The sequence below is a fragment of the Gracilinanus agilis genome, chromosome 5 (genome assembly GCF_016433145.1).
Source record: "Gracilinanus agilis isolate LMUSP501 chromosome 5, AgileGrace, whole genome shotgun sequence".
Lineage (NCBI taxonomy): Eukaryota > Metazoa > Chordata > Mammalia > Didelphimorphia > Didelphidae > Gracilinanus > Gracilinanus agilis.
Window position 1 is genome coordinate 40,320,628 of NC_058134.1, and position 12,123 is coordinate 40,332,750.

General features: G+C 43.0%; 1 protein-coding gene across 1 annotated transcript; it reads right to left on the minus strand.

Annotated features, from left to right (window-relative positions):
• Nucleotides 1–890: 890 nt before the first annotated feature.
• On the minus strand, nt 891–10,345 carry ASTE1 (asteroid homolog 1). The gene is made up of 5 exons (XM_044678226.1): nt 10,274–10,345; nt 7,019–8,344; nt 5,461–5,671; nt 3,554–3,746; nt 891–1,755 (listed from the first exon to the last, which is right to left on the minus strand). Exons 2-5 carry the CDS (start codon nt 8,321–8,323, stop codon nt 1,416–1,418), a joined length of 2,049 nt encoding a protein of 682 aa, XP_044534161.1. The 5' UTR covers nt 8,324–8,344; nt 10,274–10,345; the 3' UTR covers nt 891–1,415.
• Between the last annotated feature and the right edge of the window lie 1,778 nt (nt 10,346–12,123).

Consider the following 12,123-nt stretch of genomic DNA (forward strand, 5'->3'; position numbering starts at 1 on the left):
GCAGAGTATGTCATCTCTTTCTTATCTCCTTTCCACGGATCTTGATTGTGCTTTTATTTCTGCTAACGAGGGCTTAGTATGCCGTTTAGCTTATACTTCTCTCAAATTCCCAGTAGCTTAGGAAGATATAATGACCACAAAGTATTTATATGTTGGTGATGATCACCAAATTCCCTAGTGAGTAAAATAAAAATATCTAAAAATATGAAAATGGTTCCATGACCAATTAAGATAAATTTGCATGGAAGACTTCAAAGAACATGTTTACTTGGAGAATGTTTTAAAAAAACATCAGTGGCTGTCCCCAAATTCCTGCCCTTTTCATTTTTGGGTCAGCTCATCACGTTTCCCACTTCCTAAAATACTCTAAATCAGGGGTAGGGAGGTGGATTGAGAACCAGGCTTGGAGATGGGAGGGTCTTAGGTTCAAATCTCACCTCAGATACTCTCTAGCTATGTGACCCTGGGCAAGTCACCTAACCCCAGTTGCCTATCCCTTACTGCTTTTCTGTCTTGGAACTGATATTATGATTCTAAAACAGAAGTAAAAAGTGTTTTAAAAAAATTAAATTTTACTACCTCAGACCTGGTTTACAGATGAACATTAATCCATTTTCAAATGAATTCTAGCCATGATATTCATTTATACATAATCTCATGCCAAAAAACACTTGGCCAAGAGCCGGAGGCAAAAGTCAGTGCATAGAGAAAAACTTCTCTTTGAAGATGTAGAGGACTATGAGACTGAAAATCTTTCCCTTGAGAGTGTTCTGTCTTCCACAGTATAGTCACTTTGTCCCTCTCTTCACGGTCTAAAGGTTAAAACCTAGCCACAAGGTTGGTATGTGGAATGCTCTAGTTGCAACAAAATACACACCACCAAACAAGTCTGTTTTTATGCTAGCAAACTTTATTTTTCAATGGAAATGGAATATGAAAACATATTTTAAAAAAATCATAAAAATAATTTTAGAAATGGCAATTACCTGGTTCCCTACATTATGTTTGTGGCAGTCCATGCTACGTTGTAGCACCTCCAGGAATAAAACACATGATAGGATGTATTTAATATAAAACATTAAAAAAAAATTTCTGTGTATATAGCATGTATTTATGCACATATCTCCACCCACCACCACATATACGTGTATGCCTTTGTACACACACACACACAAGGCAGCCAGACCTGCTGCAGTTTGAAAATCGATTGTAACCATTAGCCAGCTAAAAAAGTGGCCACAAGAGAGATTTCGATGATCATTTTACACTGATATCTTCCCGGGTTCCAGCTGTCCTCAGTACTACCCAAAAGAGGGATGTGCTGGAATCCTTACCGCATGATTGGTTTAGAGAATAAATCTGGAAGAGCTTGATCCTGGGAAGGGAACGACTCAGAAAGTTCCAATCCACGAGGCTTAAGACCCTTGTGATGGACAGTCAGACCCTTGACCTGGATCCTCTGGGTCGTCCAAGGTGAGTACCCCAAACCTGTTGCTGACATGATGATGTAAGGACTTGGTGTCTAGGGCGATGCCTACTCTGTGCTTTGACAAGCTAACAGCGTTTTTCTTCTGTTTCTTCTTTTTGGCTTTTGATTTCTGGGGGAGGAATTCTGCAGGGACAGCTGATTTCAGCGCATGGAAGAGCTGGTTATAAAGCTGTCTTGCTTCAGGACACACACTCAGAAGATTTTCTACTGAGGACGAAGTGGAAAATTCTTGAGAGAGTCCATGGACAAGCGTTCCACTGTATAGCCTGTCCAAGGGGAAAAGAAAATACGTCACTGCTATCACTAAGGGACAAGAAAACTAAGACACTAAAGCTTAAAACTGCACTGAGACTTTGGGGACTCCCTATGTAACGCACTTAACCTTAAGTTACAGTCAGGTAAAAACAAATTTAATTAGACACCCAAGGGAGCCTCCTACTTATTTTTCTTTGAAACTGTGTAAAGTCTTGTCTAAAAGTGCTAACTTTTGGTCACAGTCCTCCTGAGGACAGAAAAGGTCACACTGGTCCTCTTAGTCTGGAAACATCTAATGTACTTATTAATGAGTAAAATGCTGAAAACTCAGTTTGCAAATGGTGTCAAGCTAAGCAGCCTCTCCAGTAAATTCAAAACTACCTTGCTAAATTAGCAGAGCTTTTTCTTAGAAATAGGATTAAGTAGAGACTAGGTCCTAGGTTCAAATCTGGCTTCAGACACTTCCCAGCTGTGTGACCCTGGGCAAGTCACTTGACCCCCATTGCCCACCCTAACCACTCTTCTACCAAGGAGCCAATACACAGAAGTTAAGGGTTTAAAAAATATAGGATTAAGCTCCACAGAATTAAAAGTAAAGTAGTTCATTTTCAAACAACAAATCACATTAAAGATCAACAATGAAGTGGTTAGGTCTATCAAAGAGATAGGGATGACTAAATGGATAGATACAGAGCTGGAAGGGATGTCAGGCCATCCTACATAAAGAAAGGGACTCTCAGGGAGTTGGAAGTGACTTTTCCAAGGCTAGAGAAAAGAGATTTGAATCCAGGTTTCCTGGCTTCAGAGTCTGGCTTTTTTCCACTGTATCATGGTGCCTTTTGCAGCTGACTTTGAAATGAGAAAAACCTGGACCCAAGTTCAGCCTCTGAAACACACAAGTGAAATGACCACAGCCAAATCATTTCATCTTTAAGCCCAGCATTCACACAGCTAGAAAGTCTCTAAGGTCATATTTGAACTCAGGTCCTTCTGACCCCACACTTTGTAAAAGTGAAATTTGGGAGATGCCATCTAAAAGTATATATATTTTCTATGGACACGTGGAAATTATCAAACTACATTTCCCGTGGTCCAACGGGTTTCCGTTTCTGGTTCTTTGGGCGTGGGGACGCCTACATCTCCACACAGAACAGTTTAAATCTCCTGGGTTAGGGGGGAGTGGCCTCTTGGCCAGCAGGCTCAGGAAGAGACAGGAGGTAATAATGACGTGGGCGGCAGTTTTGAATTCTTACAAGCGCGTGGTCTAATGACTTTATCAGCATGGCTTTTATTAAACTACTAATTTTTATATTTATAGCAGCCTTTATTATCTTTTATCCTTATAACTTGGGGCTCTATCCACTGTGCTAGCTCCCCTTCTAGGTAGTTCTCTTAAGTGTCACAGAAAAATTATGGAATCACATAGGAATGTGGTGGGAAATTGCTACACTGGAAGATGTCCATAGAGATGAAATCACAGGTCTGTCACCCCAAACAAAAAAAGTCTCAACTCCTAGGGCCTGAACTGATCAACTGTTGAACAAGGCATCATTTTTTGGCCTGGCACTATGAATTCACTGCTCTAGAACTTTCTCAGGATGGGAAGATAGTATTAACTTTAGAAAAATAATCAAAATTGACCCATTAACAGAGGAAGAAGCAGGTACTTCGCTAGTGTTGTGCAGTGGGCTTGAGGGTAAAGAAAAGGGTCATAATCTTTTCTCCTTCACCCTCTTAAATGAAAAACAATCCTTAGCCTTCTCTTTGGTGCTTTTCTGGGCTTGGAGATCTGTTACTGGCTTATCTTACCAAGTGAGGTCAGGCTCTGGCAATGGAGTCAACAGAAGTTGATTGAGATAAAATCCCATCTGCAGGCAGCACTGCCACTGACAGAAAATGTGGGCTGTATCTAAATCCAATCTTTTCTGTACTTTAATTTCTTTCACTTTAAGAAACTGGTCACACAACAGCTTAGCCCCATCCACTTGCAATTCTTCATTATCTAGATAAAAAAGAAACCTATGAGTAGTGTTTGCAAAGGTTTTCAAATATTCTCTGCTCTTACAGACTACATAAGTTCAAAGGTTACAACTAAGGAACTAACAAAGGAAACACAAATATTTTTTTAATTAAGAAAAACCTTCTCTTCCCTGACATTGCTTTTTTTTTTTTTTAAACCTTTAAACACCTTCTACTGAAAATTCTCTTCTGAATTTAAAAATTTATTTTTACTGAATACTAGAGTTCCTTGTCTTAGGATAGTTTCCAAAACACTGGGTAGGTTTTAAGGACATAGTTTTATACCAGTTCTCAAAATCAAATGTAGTCTGTGAAAATGTAAATTCACATTTGCTTTACAAGAGTCCAACTGAAATCTATTTTCAAGAAAGCCAGAGAAGTGAGTGCTGTAGCTCACTCATTGGATAAATGCCACTTGAATATAAAAGAAATACTCTTTCTGGCACAACAGGAATGGGAACTCAAACTGAAGTAACAAAGGAAGAATCTCTGTATTGGGGGGGGGAGGCTATATGGACCACCTAGAGAATTCATAAAGGTCCAACTCTGTTTCAGATTTATGAGCAAGAGGGCCTGAGGCTGCCCATGCTCCGTACTCAAAATCTTTAAATGAAAATAGACATGCCCTTGACCTGTGCCCTTCTGTAGGACTAAGCTAGAAGGCTGGCAAATTTTGCTCCTTTCTTACATGATATCTTTTACTCAGCAGAAAAAATGTGAGTTAAAAAAAAAAATCACAAACCCAACAGTGAGGCAATAACTTGCTTTCTAGCTCTTATTAGGCATATATATATATGTAAGTTAAGCTGATACTGTTAAGACAAAAAGACTTCTAAATATAGAACTCTTGGGCATTTTAAAATGTACAATGTTTAGGGTCCCATTTCTTTTATTCTTTAAGTCAGCACTGGCAAATATTTTTGAGATTGTGTGTCCAAAGTGCAACTTCAAGCTGCTATGAACCCCCTCCCCCTCATTACCCTAGACAGCAGAGGGAGAAAGTGCTTGCACTGGGTGGCTGGACAAAGGGGCACCACATGCAAAAAATGTCCTCAGGCACTGTGGAAAGGAGGAAGGGAACAGCCATTCCTGTGCTACCCCAGCACCTGTGCCAGGCTTTCCCAACATGGCTTTAAGTCATTCTGAAAAAACAGAAAGTAGCAACTCATTCAGAACTACTAAATTTGGATAAAAAAAAGCAGTCACATCCATGGCCTTTTAACGGGAGTATTCTTCAAAAGAATCAACTGTTCTCATCACATGATATGTATACCAATTGTATTTCCTCAGAATTTCTAGCAGAAAGAAGTTGATATTTTACCTGATATGGCTCACATACTAACTAGAATGACTAAATTTTTTGTAGCTGCACAGGTTTATAAGTTTTATTACAGAGCAATAATAAATAACCATCGTGGGAAAGATTTACTATTGAACTGGAGACATCTCTAGTGAGATGGAATAACCATTAACTCTGAATTTGGAGGAAGAAACAAAACTGGCAAATGTTCTCTATGGTCATAAATACATCACTTGCATGACTATTAAAGGTGAAGGGTCAGGAAGCATCAACGTGTCAGCTGTTGTTAACTATTACATTAGAAACTAGGAACGGATTTATACTTTACAGTTTAAGGATATATAAATGAGTTCCTGTAAGAACACATGCTGGTTTCTGTAGACTGGTAGATACCTACCAGGTTCACTGGTCATCTTGTGCAACTGCCCACACAGCATTCCCACCAGTAAAGCTTGTACGTGATACAGTTTTGCTCTGGGTTGTAAAGACTGCAACCAAAAGCAAGTGACGGCAACAGGTAACTTCAAGGAAGAAGGAATTGGGTCCAAGATACCCTCTTTCACTTTCAGGGTTTCTAACAGAAGAACCTGACGCTTAGAGAGAGGAAGCTGAAAACACATAGCAAAAATAATCTTGATCATGTTTAGAGAAACTTGCTATTTTTTCTTATGTGCAAAGTATAGGATTAAACAATACAAATGAAGCTTATTTCTTCTTTAAAAAGGTATCAAATAGTGAATGAATGGGCTGTACTTTAAGCTATGGGGGACAATAAAAGCTAACACTTGCAGAGCCTCCAAAGGTTTACCCAGTGTTTTCTATATGGTATATCTCATTTAATCCTCACTGTGTCCTCACACAGTGCTTTTGAAGCAGGTGTTATTTTTATACAAAGTCTGTTTATAGGTTCATAGATCTTGGAGCCAGAAGTAGCCTCAAGGGCCATCTTGCTCAATCATTTCTTTGAGAGGAGATGGATTTAGTGTAGGACACAGGGAACTTGAGCATCAGTTACAATGCCACCTCCCAGCCTTTGGTCATGCTGTGCCTTCTACATTCCTAACTTTACCCATTAAATACTACCCACCCTTCCTATACCAGCTCAATGCTCCCTCCTCCAGTCCCAAGAGAGGAGCCTCCTCCTCCTTTTCTACCTGGTGCTGAGCATTTTAAGCCACGCTGGGTCCCTTATTACATACTGTTTTGGGGAGGCAGTGGTGAAGAGGAAAGAGTAATGGCTCCTACAGCAGAGGAACTGGGCTCAAATCCAGGTTTTGTTTGTTGTGACCAATTACTTTTACTGTTGGACAAGTTGGAGTAAATATAGTTCAAGATGCTCTACGCTACTTATGCTTAAAACTACATGAGAACATCTTGGGGCTCATTCTATTCTTACTCCAGTCCCTTACCACTCTTAAGTACCCAATGACAGTTTATTCTCTGACTAGGGAGAGGCAGTGTGGTACAAGAGAAAAGACCACCACACAAGGAGTCAGGGGGACAGGGTGCTTCTCTGATAAAAGACTCTGGGCAAGTCATCTGATCCCTCCTTTGCTGGATCCTCCTCCCTGTCCCATCCTGTAATTTTAGGGGTCCCTTAGAATTCTCTCCTGGGCCACCCTCTTTTCTCTGTTTATATTGTCTTATTTGGTAATCTCATCAACTCCAAGGGATTTAATTTCAATACCTATGGTGAGGATTCTCAAATCTATTAATAGATACCAATTTGGTGCCCCAACAACCTCTCTGCTGACTTCTAGTCTCACATCTACAACTGACTTTCAGACATCCTGAAGTGGAGGTCTAGGAGATATCTTTCCCTCTAACTCATCCCCCCATTCTTTCTAACTTCTCTATTACTGTTGAGGGTAATATAAAACTCACATTCTAGAATATAAAATGGTTCAGTGTTCTACATGCAGACTCATTCCTCGATGGACCCAAGGTTCACTTACCTCAATCAATCTGCCCAATTCCCAATAATCTGGTGGGAGTTTTGCTGCATGAGTAACTACTGTTGCAATGTTCTTATCAACCCTTTTTAATTCACTGAAAGCCACTGGTTGTTTAGACACTCTGCTTTGGGGTACATTATTTAGATTTGGAGAAGAATTCTGAAGAAGCCCATAGATAACTTTCCGAATGGGCAAAGAGATGCTGTGGGCACTTGGACACTGCATATTCTCCACCTGTGTATGAAGAATAGTCCGCTGTAATGACAAAGCATCACAAACAAAAGGAGAAAGTTGCCCTTTTGCCAAAGCCAGGTGTATCCATTCTGGTAAGCCTAGTTTGGTGGCATAGGGAGAGACATAAGTTCCATGCTGGAAGAAATCCTGCAGCTTCACTGGAGATTGCTGGTATTCTTCCATTGAAGCCCAAAGGAGTTCTCTAACCACTTCTCTATCATTTACTTTCAGGTACTTCAGAGCACTATCTAAGGCTTCAGTGGGGTCATCAAAATGAGAGAGCCAGTTCAGGAGTCCCAGAATTCGCTGGTGCTTTCTTCCTTTCGTGTTGGGGGTTGCAGAACTGACACTTAATCTAGAGAAGACAGCATCCAGGGCAGGCAAACTAATGTAGTCATTACCACACAGAACAGCAAAGAGAGGCAGCAGGTCTTTGTTCATATGGTTGAAGTGGCTGCAGAACCTCTCTACAGAAAAGCATCTGGTAGGGATGCAGTAGTGATGTGTGTCTTTGATCATAGTCAGGGTTCTCCACTGAAAACCATTCAGAGGACAAAAACCAGCTTTCAGGTCAAAAATGCAAAAATCACTATCCATTGTTAATACAGGGCAGTTCCAGTGATTAGCAAGGGTCATAATATCTCTATCTGCTTCTGAGAAGCACTGGACAAAGTCTACATGGAGCTTGTTCAAAACCTGAATGAACACTTCCCGGATAAGTAAAGGCAGCAGGTTGCCCCTCCCACCCCCAGAAAGGGAATGGGCTACTTGGATCTTCTCCCGGGCTCTGTCTTTTAAAGTGAGGAGTTTTTTATCTGAAATGTCGCAGCCTCCATCTAATACAACATATGGATGAATGTTACAAGCAAAGAGTGATTCAAAGAATCTCTCTATAACTTCAGTAAAAGAATCATAGTCCCCTCCATGTCGGAGGTCCAAATTTGAATCAAAACAGAGTCGATGGAAAAGCGCAAAACCGTCAATAATAATTTTAGTGTCCCTCAACTTCAAATCAACGAAGAATTGACTGCTGTGGTCTTCCACATAACTTGTTAGTCCACGGATACCCATATTGATGGTCTGAGGAATTACCTTCAAGACAAAATAACATGCACCAAGTTTTCAATAAGATTGCAGGAACCATTAAGACTCTAGGGCAGTGATTACAAACCTTTTGGGGGGGGGGTGATGTGAGAAATGTCCTCAGAAGAGGGGGAGGGGAGCAGCCTGGTTCCTTGTCCCTCTGGCTTTCTAGTAATGAATTTTGTGCTGGGGCAACAGGGTGCATACCCACAGAAAGTGCTCTGAGTGTCCCTTCTGGCACATGTGCCTATCATAGGTTCATGTCTCTAGGGTGTATGATCCTGGGTTAAAATGACATGAAGATTTTTGGGACACGGGGTTGGTTCAACAGTTATTGCTTTCTACCATCTTCAAAATCCAATGGAATCTCTGACCATGCCAGGTTTTTTGCTTGTTTGCTTCTAGAACAGGGAACATTTTAGAGGTAAATCCAAAGATAACAAAATAAACTTCAGTTCCATAAGCTAACTAAATTAGTGAATCATGACACATAAGGTGAGTTAGTAGAGCAAAAAAGACTTGATAAGTTGGAAGTTTATGTTCTAGGAGAAAAAGTACTCACTTTGTTGCCCGACTGTCTACCAGCTTTGTGGACAAAATATATATTCTCCCTGTCACTTGAAATTCTAATTAGTGCTCTGGTCATTTAGAAATAAGCCTCATTTCCCGCGGAATCTTAGAGGGTACTTGTCTGGCAAATAGTGATTTAACATTTTAGAAATGTCCTTGGCAATTTTCTAAGTGGGTCTTTTAGACACCAGAATGACCTTGACTTTCCTTTTTGTCCATGAACTACAGCTGGCTTTTTGAGTGGGACCCCAGTTTCTTGCCCGACTAAAAGTTATACTTTTTGCTCTTTTGGCTGCCTTCTCTTTAATTCAGGTTGATGAAGAATCACTTAGGTCTGAAATCACTCAACAACTACAATATGCAAAGTGAAGCTAAAGCACTACACCACCCCCAAAGACTTTGGGGGGAAATACTATCCCCACCTCCATCTTAAACTTCTATATCACAACCTGGGAAACTAGTTTATGCATTAAAAAAATGCAAATGCCCCAGATGCCCAGGCACTAAGACAGCCAAGCTGGGATTTGGAAGTCTGGTGAAAATGAAAGTTTGAGGGATCTGAAATGGGTTGAACAGGGTGAGAGTGCCATCTCTCCAACTGGGATCCATTACTGTGCAGGGGTCCCCAGAGCCTTGGTCTTAAATCTATGAGGTTTACAAACACTTTGGGGACTGCCCCTTAGTGCTAGAAAACCTTTTAGGGACCCAGTGCCCAAATTGCACCCTCAAGCCACATGTGAGCCACCCCACCTTACCCCAGACAAGGGAGGAAGCAAGCGCTCTCATTGGGCTACTAGGCAGAGGGGCTGAAGTTGCAGGATGGGAGAAACTCTGGTCCATAAAGCCACACACCCTAGTAGTAGTTGTACCTAATTCATACCTTCTATTTTGGACTCAACCCTATGTATTGGTTCCAAGGCAGAAAAGCAGGGAAAATTAGGCAATGGGGGTTAGATGACTTGCCCAGGGTCACACATTTGTTGTTCAGTCCTTTCAATCTTTGTTTCTGACTCTTCACCACTCCATTTGGGGTTTTCATGGCAAGGATACTGGAGTGGTTTGTCATTTCCTTCTCCAGGCAATTTTAGAGAGGCCACTGAGAACAACGAAATGGAGTTACTTGTTCAGGCTCACACCGCCAGTATCTGAGGCCCAATTTGAAATCAACTCAACCTGACTCCAGGTCTACTACTATTCCCTGCACCACTAGGTCTCCCGCATACAGTAAAGGCTCACTAATTGTTCGTGGCCTGAAAAGAGCAGCCAAAGGCCCGGTCTCAACCCCTCTCCTCCCTTCTCTTCCTCCCTCCTCCTGTCTCTTCTGGCCGCTCTCTCGAGCCTGTGCAGAGGAAGCAGCCACCGTCTCACCTGCTCTTCGCCTTGGTCTCAGGAGCCTCAGAGTGCAGAAGGTGCGAGGACCGGGCTCAAAACCGGAAGTCCCACAGGACGGCTAACACGAGACTAGTCACGGGAAGTGGCCGATATGACGTAGGCCACGGCGCTGACGCCACTCCCCCAAACTGTTGCCCTCGGCAGTCCTTTACACGGGGCCATGAGTGACACTGGCGAGGGCTAGGGTGTCCCCGGAGGCTAGGAGGCGTCCCCGAGAGAACCCAGCTTCTCGATTGTGATTGTGTGCACGCCAGGGCTAGCGCCCGAGCCGCCACCGCCGCCTCCGGAAGAATCATGGCGGACGGGTCGCCGGAGCCGCTTCCCATACTCCTCCGCGTCTGTCTCCTAGCGACGGGGCCCAAACACTTTGGCCACGTGACCGAGAGCTGGGTGTCCTCTGTGGCTGGGGAAGGAGGCGGAGGCGGGCGCGGCTGCCCCGAGGCTTCGGCCCCTTCCCCGGCCCCTGCAGCCGCCTCCGCCCCCGCATCTTCTCCTCCCGGGACCGGTAAAGGTGAGCGGCGCCGGGCTCCGTTTCACGCCCCGCGGCTCGGCCCTCCCTGGTCACGGGCGGGTCCTGGGGCCCCTTCTTTCGGTCCCCGCTGTCCCCCCGCTTCATCCCGTTCTCTCCCCTGGCGACTGTTCCGGGCTCAGGCTGGACCCTGTGCCCAGTCCTGTCCCTGCAGCAGGGGTCAGCAAGCCGAGGAATGATCATCCAGGTCCCCTGCCTTCTCAATCTTCCCTGCCTGTTGGGGGCGGGGCGGGGCGGGATGTCTCCTTTCCTTCTCTAGCCCTACCAGGCAAGTCCAGCGTTTAAGTTAACAAGCGCCGGGGTTACACCTCTCTTCACTCTTTGGTCCCCCATGTTTTCCTATGTGGAAGGAAGCTTAGGCTTATGTAGACTCAGCGACTACTACTACTATCTCTCTCTCTCTCTTTTTTTTAAGACCCTTAACTTCGGTGTATTGTCTCATAGGTGGAAGAGTGGTAAGGGTAGGCAATGGGGGTCAAGTGACTTGCCCAGGTCACACAGCTGGGAAGTGTCTGAGGCCAGATTTGAACCTAGGACCTCCTGTCTCTAGGCCTGACTCTCACTCCACTGAGATACCCAGCTGCCCTCCTACTACTATCTCTTTTTATCCTCACAACCACACTGGGAGATGGTACTCTTATCATCCCCATTTTTCAGATGAGAAAATGAAGAGAAATTGCCCAGTGATTGACATCTGGTTGACTGTGGTGATATTTGAATTCAGATCTTCCCACTTGGCCACTTAGCTGTCATGTTGGAAGTGGACATGGAATGCTGAATCTTCCTCTAAGTAAAATTAAACGTAGTTACAAAATAATTCACAAAATAATCCCTTCAAAACTAATTCATTTTGTGGGATTGGCAGGTAAAGCTGAGTTCTGGCAGCTTCCAGGAAAGAATGAATTAGTTGAGGGCAGAGCCCCTGTCTTTACATTTCCTGGTATCTTCATAGCACAGTAGTCCTGACACTTAATACATTCATGACTTGATTTCACACCAGTCTCTTAACATTCCACTCTCCAAATCAGACTTTTTCAAAATCCTACTGGATCAAAACTTGTGACACTTGGAGTCTTTCTAACTTTGAAAATGTTTATTTTCAGTTACCTAAGCCATAGATGTCCCTAATGTTTAATTTTCCTGATACTGATATTTCAAAATCATGTAGGCTTCTCTTGGCATTATATAAAGAATCAGAAATAAAATCTGTTATTTTTAGTGGGAATTGTGGGTTGAGCAGAGGGCAAAGAGTCTAGAGATTTCAATTGGTAATCCCAGTGCTGATAATGTTTCAATG

Coding starts and splice junctions, on each gene's coding strand:
- ASTE1 (XM_044678226.1), bottom strand. CDS start 8,323: ATGGGTATCCGTGGACTAACAAGTTATGTGGAAGACCACAGCAGTCAA. Junction 3,747..5,460: donor CAAGATGACCAGTGAACCTG/GTAGGTATCTAC, acceptor TTTTTTATCTAG/ATAATGAAGAATTGCAAGTG. Junction 1,756..3,553: donor CCAGAGCCTGACCTCACTTG/GTAAGATAAGCC, acceptor CCCCTTGGACAG/GCTATACAGTGGAACGCTTG.